General features: G+C 39.5%; 1 protein-coding gene across 9 annotated transcripts in view; it reads left to right on the forward strand.

Moving 5' to 3' along the window:
- Nucleotides 1-18048, forward strand: part of CREB5 (cAMP responsive element binding protein 5) — a 256642-nt gene that overhangs the window by 70645 nt on the left and 167949 nt on the right. For all 9 annotated transcript variants that reach the window (XM_050708802.1, XM_035556391.2, XM_050708803.1 and 6 more), the window contains one exon: nucleotides 12886-13058. In XM_050708802.1, the coding sequence (XP_050564759.1) occupies nucleotides 12886-13058 (173 nt within the window). The remainder of the gene's footprint in view (nucleotides 1-12885; nucleotides 13059-18048) is intronic.

Below are 18048 nucleotides of genomic sequence, written 5' to 3' on the forward strand. Positions count from 1 at the left end.
TTATAGTAACAGACAAATTAGCATAATGTAATTGGCTGGCAAGGTCAGCCCCTCTCCAGGAGCATTAGCAATGTTTACTGCAAGAAGAGACAGACCAAGTATTGTAGGGTAGTACGTTGTCTGTCCTTTTTGAAGGAAGAATAATCATTTGGACTCCTACATCAGACTGTTTAACCATATCTTATTAAAATTCAAGCTATCATATTTCTGCCTTAAAGCAAATCATCTAGAAGAACAACAAAGAATATTCTGTACTATCACACAAATCTTCATTCTTTTTTTAATTTTTTTTTTTAATACTTTGAACATTGTTGAGTTTACATCTCTCTTTTTTCTCTCTCTCTAATGAATAGTTTGTCTCTGAATGATAAACTAACATATGCATCCCTGCCAATACTTAATAAATCTTGTTGGTAGGATTAAAGTTTCTGGTCTTACTGTGTAGGGCATAATTAGTAAATCCAGACAAACTCGTCAGCTTTCTTATTTGGATTTTTTGAAAGCATGAAACTAGGCAAAATTCTGGGCCAGCACAAGCAATCCAGCCTTATTGGCTTCAGCTTTGCAAACCCTTTCACAACTGTGTGTCAGACACATGAGTCGGTGCCCCACGTTTTAAAGGAGACCTTGTGCTGAGTCACAAACAGCACTGGCTTTTTAGCTTTTGATCTCAAATCTGGTAATTTGTGCTAAGTATTTGAAAAGAGTTCAGGCATTCTGTTTTGAGATATTTGGGAAATGGCTCTTAGAATATCACTTAGAGGTTGCACTGCATTTTCCTGTATGCTAATTACCAGGAATGCTGAAGGTTATTCTATTTAGTACCTATCTTCAGGTTAAGTTTTCAAAATACTGTCTGTGACCAGGAGTTGGCACAGTAATTTTCCTAGAGAGCTGGCAGACAGTATGAACATACATAGAATCACCTTCAGAGTGCTATCTTACTGGAAAACCTATTTCCTTGTGCTGAGACAGTGTGATCTAATGGATTTCCAGAGCACAGTCCTTTCCATGGTCTTCTGATGATGAAGAAAAACCCAGCAACAATTCCTGGACTCCACAACAGTTGTGCTTTTTGTCCTGTGTCGTAATAACTTCCAGCCTTACATTGGTTAGGTGGGTTTACAACGAGCAGGATTGTTACTGTGTTCCAGGGTAAGATGTTCTTCTTTAATGCCAGTACACGTTTGGGAATGGGGACATGCTGTTACTCATTCCAGTGTGGCCTTCCTGACTTTCCTCTGTCCCTCAACTTTCAGGTATTGAGTCACTTTGGTTGTAAACATCCCATTGACGTTCTCTTTGTAGGCAAAAGCTGCTGTGTGGAGAAGAGCATTCAGGGAAAATAACATTTCTCCGTGTGCACCCAGCTTGCTCCTCAAGGATGCATTCTTGCCCAATTTCTTTCATGGCTCAGCCGAAACTCTTGCGTTCCACTGCCTGTGTTTTGCCTCCTTTTATAACACTGTCTGTCCATCTGGATTACATCATTACAGGAGGACCGGTTGTATTTTACTTAGGAAAGTAAAGGAAAATGAACATTATGGCTCCTCAGGTGGAGTGAGGCCTCACCCAAGCATTTCAGAAGTGTGTGGTTCTCTAAAGGAACTGTATATAATTTCCCCAGGATGGCTCCACACAGCATTTAATTAGTGTGACTGGAAGCATGTACATCTGGATGATTGTCTGGTAGCATTATTCAATATAGTGCAGATTGTTTGCTGTTCTCTCCATTACTCCAGTCAGAAAAGAAGATGAGCAAAACGTGTCCTACTTTGAGAATTCAGCCCCTCCACTACCACCATCTCAGTAAGGTTTTTAGCCTAACTTCTAAAAGGACTTTTGATTTTTAGCACACAGATTTGGTTGTACAATCAGAAGTGCTTTAATTAGATACAGTTTTCTGCAGATGATCTCTCCTTGTCTGAAGAATAGATTCTGCAGTGCTCTATGGACTTGACCGTGCAGCATTGCTTTTACTAATTTATGTCATTCTCTGCTTTCCTGTTTCTGGTCACCAAAGAGCTGTTCTTTTGTCTTGCTGTTTTGCTTAGGTATTCATAATATACCTCTTTTATGAATTGCTTGCAAGTATCTGAGTTATGATCTAGTCATTTCTATGAAGCTGGAATTCAAATGCATGCTATTCTAAAGTCCTGTGGAGGTGTGTGTGTTTGTTGTTGTTTTTTCTCTCTCAAAAACCCCTTCTGCTCTGCAACTCTGCTGTATTATACTGCCTTTCTAGGTATGTTGTGTTGTCTCTAAGAGCTGTTCTCGTCACTTCCAAATGCTCTGTAGCTGTTGAAGATTCTCATCCCGTTTTGGATGTAAGGCAGAAGAATGTAAAATAATTTGCTCAAAGTTATGCAGTAAATCTTTATTAGAATGAGGAGAAGGGTGGCTCTGCAGTTCTCAGTGTACCTGACCTGCACAGCACCTTTGGAGCCTAGAGTTATATTTCTGATCTCTTTCTGTTGCCCTGAGAAGCTGTATTTCCAACCCCACACCACTTTGTTTACCAAGCTTATTTCCTGTTTTCAGTAGCCCTTCTCTCAGCACTCCCCAGCAAGACTGAAGCTGTGTGCCTGTCTGTGGACAATCAACCCTGATGCTTGCAGCACTCCTGTTGGTGTCTTGTTCTGCTCTTCTCAGTTGTTTTTCCTGCCTGTTTGTGGCTGCAGAAGGTAACTGCTGAATCCATGGCAGAGATGGACAAGGAAAGTGTATTTTTCCTTAACCAGGCTGCAAAAAGTCACAAATCTCTTTGAGGAGAAAATGGAGAATGTAACAGTTTCTTGTAATACCTATTGCACTGTCTGTGGCCTTTGCTGTACTTACTGGACATGAACTTTTCTTAGCTAGAAGAATGTTTAACTTTTTAACCTTCTACATAGGCAGTCTGATTGCCTACAGAGAATATTAATTTTGTCTGACTGTTTCTAACTGATGAACCTAGTTCTCAAATTTTTTCGGTCCAAAATCTAAACTACACTAGCTCTCATCTCCTGAAACATCAGCCTAAAGTTGATTGAAACAATTGTGGATGCTGCAAACTGCATGCTTGCCTTTGTGATTGCTTCCTAGGAGGTTTGAGGAATTTGAATTTGGGGAAATTTGGGGAAACTTGATCCCAGCTTGATGCTTTCATGTTCCTTGTATGATTTGCACTGATAAAAACTATTTGCTTCCTACTGGTTCACTTTCCAACCCAATCCACTGGTTAGACCTATGATCCCTTTCATGGGGCAGATGGCCCGTCTATGTGGTTTTTGGTGTTTTTTTGCACATTGGCCTTGACTCCTGGGCCTTTCCCAGTATTTTGTTTTAGTCTCTATGCAGTACTAGCCAGCCAGGCCCAACATAGCTGCCGAGTGGTTTAGGATTAAAAGAATATTTTGGAGGTGTATTTTATTACCAGGGTAGCAGCATTTCCACTTGACTTCTTAGAAGAAAAGTTAAGCCTGCTGGTTTTCTGCTTGAAACTGCCTGAATGGAAAATCACTGGTTGTTTTGTTGCTACCATCCTTGCTCTCCTTTACCAACTGGTCTGTCTAAAAAAATGTTCTGGTTATTAAATGCAGTCAAGCAGCCACTGCTGTAACTCATGCATGATGCCAATAACTTACGCCAGTGAAATCAATGATGAGAATTTCAAAGAAGCTTTAAATAAAATATAACAAATTTAAATGCCAAAGTGCTGTCTATGTGAATTTGCTATTAACAGATTATAAATGGTTTGAATAATGTTGAAAAGCCTAGTCCCTTCAGTTAGTGGTATCAAAGGCTTGTTTAAAGCAGCTCCTGGAGGATTGCCCTCCCCCCCCCCGCCCCAGCTTTCTGTTTCATGATGGTTAAAAACAAAACTCCTTACAATAAAGAAAGGAAAGCCAGGTTTTCAGCTACCCTCTGACTGGCCTCCAGATCTGGCAGCTGCTTTTGGATGTCTAATTGCCTGTCCTGCAAAAGTTGACACGCACCTACTTTGAGAAGGTTCTTTGAGTACTCACTTTGTATGTGCATTCTCCGATTTACAGAAATGAAATGATAATGCTGGGAAAAAAATATCAAAGTGGAGCATATAATACTATTTTTGATTTTTGTTTTTCCTAACAACAGCAAGACGTTTTCCTTCTTTTCTGAGTCCATAGTTCATTTACCATTAGATATGGTAAAACAGTGCAAAATAGTGGATATGACACTGGGCTGGGAGGAAAGAGCCCTTCCATTGAGTCCTGATTTTCAGCTGCACAAATCACTTTCTCTCTTTCCTCATTCCTCTTTCCTTGCTTTGTGTCTGGACTCTAAGGCTTGTGTGCAAGTGTAGTCCATCAATGTGTCTATACAGATTTCAGCACAATAAGGCCTTGATTTCAACTGAGGCCTCTAGGAATTACACCTAGTAAGTGTACTAGCAAACCTCTTTCTTCCTTTTAAAGTTTCTTAGTTGCCCTTCCCCATTTGAAATTCATGGCAAGCTCTCTTGTTTACAGCAATCTAATGAGAGCATAATTGGGTCCCCAAGATAACATTACAGATATAAGCCAGTTTTTCCTTAGACAAAGTCCTATGGAGAATGTATTTTCTTATAAACATGCTCTTTATAAAAGGGCTTGCTGTTTTGTGTTTATTGGTGTTCCATCTGCTCTAGAGAATACATTTGAGAAAAACTAGCTCCAGCATGGCATATAATGTTTCATTAGCAGGCATAACCTTGTTTATTTGCTTTTTAAAATTGTATTTAGAAAAGGAAATCAGTTTGCACCATTGACATGCTGCCAGGTTCCTGTTTATAAATGTCACAATAGGCAACTTGGAAGAAACGAAATTGTCAGTTTATGGATTTTGCATAAAGTATGACAGAAACCGTGTAGAGCCAAACAGCCAGTTGTGCTTTGCCTATTTTGCAGCCTCCCAATTAGTGGGATGGGGCGTAGTGTTAGCAGTGCAAAACACCCTGAGTGACCCAAACTGGGCTATGGACGCTTAGTGTTACTGACGCTTATTTGAACAGAAGAAGCTCTTTGTGCTATGTTGCTTAAATGGCTATCTTGGGCAAGTAATTGTGTATGAAACAAGCAACCCTGAGGAAAATGCGAGATATCTGTAGGAAACTTCAAGACATAAGCATGCAATCTGATGTCATCTTTTCCCACAGAGAAGCTATTTCCTTTCAAACTCTGGTGAGACCAGTCTTCCAAAATTTCTTTCTCCTTCAAACAACATTCATTGCATTTCCTTTAGATCACTTTTTTCCTTTCCTCTAGTAAATGGTTTATCGTGGATACTTCTGGTACATGCCATATATTACTTACTGTGTATGTAAAGAAGGCCTCGTGTCAGAAGTGTAGGCTTGACAGACGTGATGAAGAGGGCATGAGGAGGGTAGTGGGGGAAGAGGGGAGGGAATCCTGGAAGACAAGGGTCATCTTTCAGTATTCATTTCTACTGGTAATTAGAGGGCACCACTGAATGTCTGTAATTAGATCATGCCACAAAAATTAAGATAAAAGACTGAAAATTCTAAATCTCCTGCATTTTGTTCATAATACCAGAGGAGTCAGAGCATTTGCTTAAACCACCAGCCAAAGTGGAGGACAGGCACGGAGGCTTAACATGCCCCTGGAAGAAATTCATACGCATTTCCCTCAGAAGGTGCAAGGAAGAGACCAGAGGAGGTAACTGTGTACTTCAGTGACCTTACTTCAGTCAATCGTGCTGCTGCCCATGGGGCAGAGTTAAAGTGGAAAGGCACATCAGAGGTTAGTTGTGCTGCGGTCACTCTGTGCGGGGCCGTCACCCGTAAGGCAGTGGCCTTGAGAGGATTTGTAGTGCTTAAATGGGCCCTTCGGGCTTCAAGGTATAGTGGTGACTGCTGCAGCCTTAAGATGGCTTATACTTGGCTTAGCACTTTGTAGCCTGTCCTGCGTCTTGTGCCATGACTTTTAGCAGCACTATGTGGTTTGCTGGGGATTAACAGGCTGAGATTTCATCTGAATCACTCAGGGTATCTTGGAAAGGCTTGCTGATCACATAATAACAGCTACTAAAAGAAATAAGGATAACAAGAATAAAAATGTTATTTATGAAGGGTTTTTTTGGTGCTTTTTTAGTAGCAGCCATCGTGTCTACATTAAGAATAATTCATCCTAACTTAAAAGAAAAAAGAAGTTTCCCAGCATTTTCCAGCATAGATATTTAAGATGGAATTTTACAATGCTTCTGCCAGTGCCTGTACACAAGCCTGGCCTATTAATTAACATTAATTATCCACTAATGCTACAAAATACTGAAAATATATATTTTTTAAAAGTACATAGGCTGCTTAACTCCATAGATACTTTTAGAATTGTTATCTTTGTTGTCAAGATATTCTAGTCACGGTGCTCTAAAGCAGTATGTGGGCAGCGGTTAAACTCTAGTCTGTGAACTGCTGGTGGTCGAAAAGCTGTGCTAAGTCATCTGCAGCTGGTCTGTGGAACCATCTTGCCTTAATTACACAATTTATGATAAGAGTGAAGGCTGCTCTGTGAGAAATTCAGAGGGTTGACAGAGGTCTGTGATCCAAAAAATTGGAAACCAGTGGCCGAGACTGATAAGTACAGATTCAAAGCTTTATGATTTCAGTGAGAGCAATGTTTCCCTTCTTTCCCCATCTGCCTATCATTACCTGTCATTTTTGAGTAAAGAGTTTAACTTTTCTTTAAATTTTTACCCCTAAGGAGATCAGCGTGATAACATTTGACTGAGCAGTAGTGCCTGGGGTTCAAGAAGTCAGAGCTGCTTTCGCCACTGCTGGCCTTTGAGTCCCCAGCATCGTGGGGGTAGCTGGCTGTATGCAGTGTGGGGGCAGCAGCTGAAAGGGACTTGAAGGCAGGGAAGACTCCTTCTGTATCCTGGGATATATCATGCCTCCCATCTTTTTCTTTTTTTTTTCCTTTTTTTTGAGTGCCATTTTTATCAGGTATCTGTTAAGTGAACATTTGCCCACCTTTAAAATGTTTTGAGAAATAGATCCTTTGGCATCACTTTATATTTTTGTGTGTCAGCCTTGTTCAGTGACTTCATACCTCTCACTAAGTAAGGGAGTTAAATGGATTCTAAGTCTGCAATAAGATCTTCCTAATGCTTTGTCCCTGTGCTTAATGTTACTACACAGCATTTTCCAACAGTTCTTTTGCCCTTTTTCCTGCCTTAGTGCTTTTTCTCTTTCAAGCTATACAGATGTTACAGTTTAAAAAAGGAAAAAAGTATTGCATTTCACTCTCCAGCAAGTTTACTTTCTCCCATCTCTTGCATAATGACCTCCTCCCCCCCTTATTTTTTTGTTAAATTTAAATCTTTGTAATACACTTTCTTCTTATAATCCTTCAACTGTTTTAATAATCTGACTGATTTTTTAATCTCTGTTTTCTTCCCTAGTTCCTCTGCTATGTTTGCTGGCATTGTGTGGGCAATGAGCTTAGTTTTGTGCTTATTGCAGTTTAGTAGTAGATGAAATACTTGTGATGGACTGGTATGAGGGTGTTTTCCTTGCATATTGATTTGAATAATGTGAAAAATAATTGGTTAGTACCATTTTGGGGGAGATTTGATAACTTTTGTTTTTAAGTGATTTTTGTCTTTTGTCAGGACAGAATTCATTGAGGCTCAATAATTTTGGTAGAGATAGTGTATGATTAAAATATTTTTGAGGCATGCTATTCTTTGCCATATTTATCCTATAATTTTCTTTATGGTAATGTCCTCCAAGTTTTTAAGCCAACAGGTTCTTCAATTGTGTGAGCAGCATGTGCAGCGGAGGAGTATATCACCACTGGCTTCCTCCCATGTTTATATTGTGGAGTTATGATCTCCATAATCAGGCAGGATGCTACTGTACACTTCTTAAAAATGCACATGTAGTTGTTACTATATCAATTTTAAAATATTGCTACATATTTGATTTCTATCTTTAAATATTTTTTCAAAGTTTTTTTTTTTTTTTTTTTTTCTCTTGAATTATTTGAAAAATATTTAAAATCACTGTTTGGGAAAATAGAGTTGTTTTTTTTTTTTTCTTTCAGAAAATAGAAAAGTGCAAAAAAGTGCTTTTGTTTTTGTTTAGACAAACTGGATTTTTTCTCTCATTTTTTAATGGCAAATACCTTTTGACTTTAGAATTTATATAATAGTCTGCAGAATGGTTTTTATGTGCAATTGGTTTTAGGTCACAGCTCTATTGATCTAAAAGCTCTCTCAGAACAATCCCGAATGAGTCATCAGTTTATATAGAACTGGTATTTGCAATTTTCATTAAACCTCAGTTAAAAAAGAATAGTAGGAGAACATAAGCTGGCTTCAGTTCAGAAACCAGCTCTGACAGTTTGAAAACAAAAACAGTATGAAACTCAGAAAAGTTACAATGGATAGTAAAGAGTAGATCCACTTTCTTCATCCTTTGCCTTCGGTAGACTGGGACATGTGATACAGGTGGTGCCATGTGGCATGGATGGGAGTTTCTCTGGAAGAGCCAGGGTTCAGCAGAAATGGTGACTGCCTAGAGTCATGGGTTGTATTTTGCCTGTGTCTACAGAGCCGTCATTGCTCTGCTCTGCTTGCCAACAGGGTGTGTGTTCTTGTGGAGTGATGTGTAATTCTCTCCACAAGCACATGGAAGCATGACTTCAAGAAGTTTTTACCCTTAAAAAAAAAAAAGAACTGCGTTGCCTATCTACAGTTAAATGGTTGCATGTGGGAGAAAATGCTTAAATGTTCTCTTGAAAGTCTCTTGACTGAAGCTCAAAGGAGAAATATTCTGAAACCGGGGAGAAGTTAAGCTGATGATGATCTATTCCCTTTCCTCTTGCACTTGGAAAGGTTGAGAATGAATACCTTGAAGCAGTTTGTGGCTATGTCTCTCTCTTTTTTATTTATTTTTTAACATTATTTTAATCTGAACACTAAAGACTGTTGGAGAATATAATACGGGCACATGAGCAAAGGGAACATTTCTGGAAAAGCTCTTTAGTGTCATAATCCTAGTTTCTGCTTCAGTGGGAGTGGCTGGGAACTTTGGTGAGGTATGAAACTTAGTCCTAGAGGAAATAAATTCCCATGTATGGATCTTGAAGGTGGTGGATACCTCGCTTGTCTCTACATCTCCTGTCGTGTGGGTGGCCTGTTCCCTATGTGAATATTTGGGTCCAGTTGTAATAGAGTGAGTGAAAATAAGCCCATATGACCTCTTCAAGGACAGTTGTCAAGGTCTCTGAGAAAATTTTGCGTCTCGTATTCTCTCAGAGTATGGACAGGTCTCAGGAGTGTTAAGGCAGAGGAAGAGCTCTGTATCATGGCTCCTGTTGACTCCTTCTCCTACCTGGTGTGCTGGGAGCTCTCCACCTTGTAGGAATTCATCTTAACCATTGTCTCATTGGAGAAGAATAAAAAGGGGAGATAATGTGAGATGTTTTTTGTGGATCCCTGGTTGAGGAGCATGCAGAACTCCTTAAAAGTAGAGCTGGAAGTAGCCTAGTCAAATAACAATTCAACGGTGATGGGGGGTAGGGGTGTCTCTGTTTCAGTCAATGTTGACGAATTTTACCTTTTTAAATAAAAGCCCAAAGTCTTGTCTCTGAGGAGCTCTTTAGTATCATGTCCAGTTCCTCTAAGAGCATATGCAATGCAGCAAGGCCATTTCAGGAGTTCTGAAGACCATCTGCATCATACATGCAACGAGCCTAACCTTGTTGTGCTGGTGATGTAGTGTCATTCTGCATGTCATGATGCATATGGCTGGATCAGATAGGCTTAGTGTCAGAGATGTTGTACATTATCCTTCTGCCATCTTTCAAAGCACAGGTCTTGCCATTTAGGTATGAACTTGCTTGAACTTCTCTGCAAATTCACAGGCATCGCACCAATGTAAATTATTCTGAGATTGCCAAACCCCTTTCTTGTGAATGTTGGAATCATACCGAGTTAGATATTTTGTTGGGAAATCTTAGGCTTTCTCTTGGCAACTCTGTAGATACTAAGTGTAGTTCCTGCCCAACAATGGCAGTGGCATTACTGAGAAGAATGGACATCGGGATGCATTGAGAGGTTTTCGCTTTGTTTTTGCTTTCCATGCATCCGAAGTTCAGCCTACTTTCTGAAGAGATAAAGTGTATTGGAAATGGTTAAAATTTTGAGATGACATTAGAAGTTTGTACATGTATGCTAGCAATGACAACGTCTTATGTGCTATCAAAATTTTTCGTACCCACATAACTCAAACCCTTTACACCTTAGAGAGGTCTGGAATTATAGGAGAAAAGGGGAAAGAGAAGGAGAAGAAAATGGAAACACTGAACCTAGGAGCACAAGAATCTGATGTTAAATCTTTAAATTCTGCCTTCCATGTTCCACCAAAATCCAGCCAAAATTTGGAAAAATGCTGAGGTACTGCTCAAGTAAAGTTCACCTCAGATTTGCATCCTGTCCCTTTCCAGACATCGCTGACTTATGGCACCTTCCATGTTTCCTGTAAAGATCCTCCTGTGTGGCAGATCACTGCTTTGTGGCTCTTGGAAATCTGTGATGTGGAGTCTGTAATCTAGAGGAAGGGTTTCTGAATCCTAAACAGCTTCATACCAATACTTTGTCTTCATGCAGACAGCCCTCTTTGGAAGGAAGGTGTGTGCAGGCAGAAGGTGTATGCTGCCAATGGCAGGGGACAGCTGTGCAGCACTGCAGGGTAAAGTCATTGTGGGCAACTGATGCCTTTCTTCTTTGTTGATCCCCTATGCACCCAGAGGTACAAGACCTGTAAACCTCCTTTGCAATTTAATATTTGTTCTAGTAAGCATACTACTGAAAACAAATAGGCAATACAGAAATATTTGGAAGGATTCAGAAATTGTGGAGGCACTGTAAAGGAGAAGTTAAGAGGGTCAACTCTGAAACAAGTAAATATCACATATAGATAGGTTGTTAATTAACATGCATTTAATATAAGGCATAAGCTCTAGGAAGTAATAATGCTAAAATATTTACTTGGAGTTGGATACATATTAGACCTGTTTTTGCAAAATTGTGTAACGATCAAAAAAGTCAGTCCAATTTTCAATCATGAACTAGATTTGGCTGTGGTTATTTATTTATTTTTTTCAACAGAACTCTTCTTTTTATCAGAAAACGCTAATCCATTGGAGAAGGGACTTTTATAGGAATGTGCTAGGTCAGGAAGAATTTATTGTGGAAAAGACTCAGTTTATCTAAGGTTATTCTCTCTTACTGCCTGATGGTAACAATATACTACTGGGCTACGAAAAGTTGTGGTTAAAGTCCTTGATCTGGATTCCTCTTGCAGTCCACGCTTCTAAGTGAATACTGGCTATTCTCCTGCTGGACCTGATGCATATTATGTGAATTATTTACTAGAACAAGAACTCAGCTGGGTGAGCAGTCTGACCATGAGGCTGTAGGCAGCCCCTCTGCCTTTTTATTTAAAATCTGTCTATCTATCTTTTCTATCTAAAAATAAATAAATAAATAAATAAATAAAGAATTGGAGACAGGGAGATGGCAGCTATAGACTTCCATATTGTCCCTTTATTTATTGTCTCCTTTTCCATGGAGAAAGTCATCCAAAGAATTTATTCTTATTTTGGTTCACAATCCAATCTTTTGTTTATATCTGTGATTCTATATGTTGTCGAGCTTATGTGTCCTCCACATTTGAGCAGAGCTTTGAGTTTTCTTTCTCACCAGCTTTTCTATCATTATCCTATGTTTTGTGTGTTTCCTAAGCAAATGGGGTCCTAAACTGGAATTTTGAATGAAATTTAATTATAGTTTTCAATTTTGAGTGTCGCAGTGGTCAAGAAGATGTTTTCTCTGAATCTTGGTGGCAAAGTGTGAGTGCAAAGGTGTTTTTCTTTATTTTTCCTTAGACTAGCATTAGGTTGGAATGGAAAGTTTATTTTCCTTTTGCTGCTAACAATCCACAGATTAATGCCTGATAGGAAAAAATACTCCTAAGGTTACTGTATTTTTCATATGTATACGTTATGGGTTATCTCTGGCTTGAGATTTTTGTTTGTTTTTAAATGCAGGCCAAGTCAAACTCTGTGGTTTAGCAACAGTGTGTATTGTGTATATAGGGACAATAGAAGTTTTATTCCAGAGTTCCTTCCTAAGTAGCATCCTGGGCTCCCGTGGCTTGTTCACTTTATGGATATGAATTATCTGTGATATTTGTTTCCATAAGAACTTTTGAAGGGCTCCAAGTTACCCGCAGCTGAGGTTATATATGTGAAAATACAGTGCAATTATTCTAGGCCTCTGGGATATTATTGCTGTACAAAATATATGGAGGCTAATAGAAATGGCTGTTTCATGATGTGCTATGTACTGTTTGTTACTTTAGGCCTATAAAGCTTGATTTGCTTGTCAGTCTAAGCAGACCTAGTACACAGTAAACAAGCTGTGGAGTAAATCAAAGTGCCATGCACTCACCACAAAAGTAATTTTTAAACAAAATATATATCACGTTCAGTCAGAAGAATGTGTGTTAAATGTCCCCATTATAAATCACAAATCACAATCACAGAAGAGTGATTATTCAACTTGCAGGTATTTTTCCATTTATATTGCCCAGTAAAAGTAAATAGTTATTTTTTTATTTCTTTATAGTGGTTGATTACAAAAAGAGATGTTGATTTGGGATTTGCCAGGAGTCAGTAACTTTTCATATTGTTGGTGCTTTCATATTTCTAATTGTAGTCCTATAGATCTCAAAAAGAAGATTTGGGATATATATATATACCATATATATATGTATATACACACATATATATATATACATATATATATATATATATATTTAATTTCCTCCACTATCGCTCTTTTTCCTTCCTTTCACAGAATATCTCCATGCATAACACAGTTGGAGGAGCAATGGCAGGACCTGGATCTCACCAGCTGACCAATACACGGATGCCAAACCACGACACCAGCGTTGTGATTCAACAAGCCATGCCATCTCCGCAGTCCAGTTCTGTCATTACACAAGCACCTTCCACAAATCGACAGATTGGGTAAGTCCACTTCATTTTTTTCCTTTCTCCATTTTTGTGGCTTCAGCAGCTGCATGCAGGACCAGATGTTGTCCTCGTGGTTTCTAAGGAGCTTGTACTCGATCCTGTTAGCATGAAGCAAGAAACTCTGTAACATGCATTGCTGTCTGTGGGGAAATGGCCAGAATACTCCATCTACTCCAGACCTGTCACTTTGGTTTAACAGGGACAGAGGGCTGTACTTACAGGAAAGTCCTGCTTTCTCCTTCCAATTTTTTGTTTTTATCTGCTTACATTCAAAGTTCCAGTTGTTCCTATAAACGTTCTGGGAAGGCAGACGTAGGATTTCTGAAGCTGATCTTTCCACTTCGTTCTGGGTGCTCAGGGGGATTAGGCTATTTCCTAGGTACTCTGTACATCTGAGGAAGGCTACAAGACAAAATAAAAAGGTTGTTAAGATAAATGGAGTTTGGCAAAAAGACCTATGTGAACAGTTGCTCAATTTGTGATGGATCTGTATTTATTCCAACAGATTGACAGTATGGATACTTATTGTATTGGCTTGAATGTCAATTGTGTACTCATGTTTGGAGAACCGCGTGTACAAAACCATACATGTTTTGTATAATCAGTTACTTCCAGCAGACATGAGATCTTCATAAATCATGATAACTTGCTTTTAACTATCCAGAAACTACATGGACAGTTTGAGGGTACAGTTTTTCATCACACAACTCTGAGAATTTGCACTTTTTTATGTACGAAAACATATGGATAAAAAGATAAATCAGTGGACTGAAAATGAAGCAGCAGTCTAGATTCATTATCTGTCGTTTGTAACTTGGTCACATCCATTATATGATAAGTGCAAAATCAGTCTCTGGCCCGGGTCATTGTCTAAATAATTGATGAGCAACTTGCAGTCTCTTCAGAGTAAGACTGAAAAGTGAAACCCTGGCACTGAAATCTCCAAATACAGTTGTTTTTGAGCTGTTTCTTTTTTTCTGATTCCCTGTGGTGTGGGCAGAATATAGACCACAGGCTCTCCATGTCCCAGCACCCTGGCGGCAGGGATGGTCTGTGGCACTGACTGCTCCAGAAATGTTATCCAGCCACACATTCAACAAGGTTTTCATCTGCAGCCCGTTTTGTGCTCCTAGCAAAGCTCCTTTGCTTCCCTTTTTCCTGATGTTTTGTGCTTTGATTATTAATATAGAAATCTGACAGCATGGGTAAGGTAAACATGTCTGATAGGTGTGTCTTTGCATGTGTTATATATTGACAGAATAGCGTTCATGGAGAATTCACATGCAATGTTGTTCACTTGTGAATCCAAGAAAATTGTTGTCTTCTGTATGTCCCATTCTGTCTGAAGTTGGGCTGAGAGGGAGCAAGGAACAAACATTTTTTGTTTGTTTGTTTCTTTGTTTGTTTGTTTTTAGTTTTAGAAAGAAAACCAGCTAATTCCATTATTTGGATTAAGGATGATAAAACTCCTGTTCATATTGTGACTTAATAGGTTTAGGGGTAATTATGATCCTAATTAAAAACAACAACAACAACAAATAACAAACTTTTAATACTCAGTGGTGAGGTGCTTTATATGGGACTGTACTTGGCTTCCAAACAATTGTTTCTGTATAATGAGAAAAAAACTGCATGTGGTTTTGCAAGACCCTGCCAGTCAGGTTTTAGGTTTGCGTTGGTTCGGGGCCATGGTGATTAGAATCTCCAGAACTGGAGGGATTGAGGATAAAAAGGCCTATTTCCTAGTCAGTGGTGAGTGCCTCATTTGGGAAACTTTGTCGTGACATATCTTAATTCTCCCATGTGACCGATTCCCACAAATGTTTCCTATGTCTGAATCTAAAGCTGCTCTATTGGGAGGCAATTGTCAGCATTTTAGTCTCTGTGTGAGCTGGTGTGTGAATGAGGCTTATGGTGTGACCTCCAGCATACTCTCTTCCCCATTCTTCCGTCTTCCTAGGAGGTTTTGTTTTTTTTCATGGCGTGTCCTAGGAGATAATTGCTGCATTTTGGACTTCTTCTACTTGCCAAAGTGTTGAGCATCCTTGTTGTTTGTCGTCTTTTCCTTCGGTCTTTTCCCTGTGGTGCCTGTTTTATTTATTCAAGGAACATATCTTGTCATTTCCATTTATCTTCATCTTATCCTTCTAAACGTGCTAAGAATTGTATCCAAGAATCATTCACGAGGAATATGGGCTTGACAATGGTATTGATATTAGGCAATTGAAAATAAATTCAGATGGATTCAGAAAATGTTTATAAGTTCTGCAAAGTTTGGTGGTTTTGGTTTGGCCTTACAAAATTGAGATATTTCAGCTTTTTAACAAGCCTAAATTCTGAGGTGCTCACATAAGTGGTTTTGGGTTGTGCTCCCCCTCTTTTTCTAAAACATCTGATGTTGCCCCAAAGGGTAGATGAGTCTTTACCATGGAGAGTTGTGCCAGGGCATATGCCTTTTTAATGAGCAATAAAAACAGCAGAGAGCAACTGGAGCACCGAGTTCTGTAAGAGCAGGATCAAGCCCTAAAGGTTATATAGAACCATCTTGTAGCAATATTCTGATTTTTATCACAACCACAAATATTTTAGAGTCAGACTATGGCCAAGCCACCTGCAAATGTTTGTGATGGCCTTACTCCAATGAAAACAGAGAGCAGCAATGAAAGTCTTCATTGAGACCCTGCTTGTAGGCTGTGCTCCAGTAATGGAGAATGGGACCACCTGTGCCCCCACACAGTCTGCTTCATGGGAAGCAGTGGGTGAGTTCAGAGCAGCTGATGTTCCTGAGGGATGTCATTTTCCCTTTATTTCTCTCCACGCCTCTCTCTCTTTTTTTTTTTTTTCCCTGTCCCTTACCCTGGCTCTGGGGAATTGCATATTAAATGAGATATTGACACAAGGCATGGGAAAACATGACAGAATGAGCACTGTTGGGCAAGCCTTACTGGCACACCATATATACACACATTGTTTCAGGTATTAAGCTTCAGCTACTACTGAACAGGCATCCAGCCAGATTAATCAGAGAAAGGGAAGACTGTGAAGGGTATAACTTAAAAAATAGAACAGGATGCAGTCCCGCTTTCCTCTCACCATGTACCTGGTTGAGAGCAAACAGCAACATTATCATTACAGCAAACTGGCAGGTTGGTATAAAGGTCCTAGATAGTATTTATGTGGCGAGGCAGTCTCTTAACCTCCTTGCCATCCTGCGTCCCTCCCCCCTTAAGATTTTAGCATGTGGGAGGAATGCTGTAACTAGTAACTACTTGTGCTGATGACAAATCAGTTGAGGAACACTTAGCAGTGAAGGGTGTCTCTGGCTGATTAATAGCACATCATTTGGAGATAAGATACACAGAGGAAAAGCAGTAAGACATATGGAGGAAAGGGAGAAAAAATGATATAAGACATACATTTGTCAAAGGTATAGAAAGGCAGATAAGCTGAATCAGCTCAAGATATGGGACTCTGAATTAGTGTGTACAATAGCTGTGTTTGTCTCTTTTTTAAAATAATTCCATTTCTTTTCAGTGGCAGAGCATTCAGCAATGAATATGAAAATTATGGTCAGAAAAATTAGTGACAACAGAGTACACCAGTTGCTTTATCTGAGTGTGCCTTTTGCTAAGTAAGATGCCTTTTTTAGACCAGCGAAGACTTTCTAGGTGGTGGCAGCCTAACAGCTCAGCTTTTCTGGAGAAAGTAAACTGCTGCTGTTTTTCAAGCTAGTAGCAGACACAACAACTAGTAATCATTCCAGCTCAAAACTCACTGGTACAGCTCTGTAGCTGAATGGGAACACAGGAGGATTCACAGTTGTCACCAGTCCAGCAAGTTGTTAACACTGTACTAAACGCAGAGGGAGATATGAGTCCAGTTTCAGTGAACTCAGACTCCAAAGTGGACATAGAACATTAACCATGTGATGTAGATTATCTGTTTTCAAAGTGTTGTAGAGCATTTTAATCAAGATAAGATGGTCTTTTGGCACAGCATCAGAAGGAAAAAATTGCAACCACATTTGGTGAAATACAAGCAGGTAGGAGAAGGCAACAAGAGGAACCTGGGAGATGTCTCTGGTTCCTTTATGTACTGAAGAATCATGGTACTGATGGGAGGGCAGCCTTGCAGTCCCCACATGCAGCACTGATTTTAACACCTATGCATTTCTTTCTTGTTCCTCTCTCTTCCCACTCATGCTGCCATATATCTTTCTTCATTTCCAGTTCATAATCCTAGGAAACCTGGGATAAAAGCCTCCATTCCAGCTCATGTATTTGAACTGAGGCACAACAGTATATTGTGAGATGAGCAGAAATACAGTGAGAGATGAGGTATTGAATGTTCTCTCAGTTACTTGAGCAGGCCCATTCTGTAGCTTTGGTTGTGCAAAATGTAAGAACATCCAGCTTCCAGATAACTGAAAGGAGAGGAAAAGTGGGGAGGGAGAACATCTGACAGTGTCATTCTGTCTCAGTATATATTTTTTTCTGTCTTTGTACTCAGTGTTGGAGCTATGTTCCCTATTTAATGCTCCTGCTTCTTTTTATTCAGTTTGTTTATGCTAAGACACATTTTTTTCTAGTTCCTTCTCCTACACTGACCTCAGTCAACCTTAATGTGGAATCCCATCCCACAACATGTGCACAACAGCCACAAAATTGTGAAGCTCAAGTGAATTGCTTTGGAAGTCATTACAAGTAAGCCATTCACAGAAACAAGTTGTCTCATAGCTCAAGGCTAGTCAACAGTGATGAGAGAGAAAATGTAGTCTGATGGATGGATCCTTTCTAGCCATTTCTTCCCTTTTAGCCAGCCACTGCCCTGGTCCACACGTTTACCTGCATGCTGAACTGTGCTGGTCTGTGTGTGATGCTCGGAAGCTCTGTCTGCTCATCAGCTTATCCTGCTGTTGTTTGCATCAACATGTTCAGGATCTGCTGACTCGGTCTCTCCTGACATTGCTGAGTCAGGTAAAAAA

This window comes from Cygnus atratus, chromosome 2 (genome assembly GCF_013377495.2).
Source record: "Cygnus atratus isolate AKBS03 ecotype Queensland, Australia chromosome 2, CAtr_DNAZoo_HiC_assembly, whole genome shotgun sequence".
NCBI lineage: Eukaryota > Metazoa > Chordata > Aves > Anseriformes > Anatidae > Cygnus > Cygnus atratus.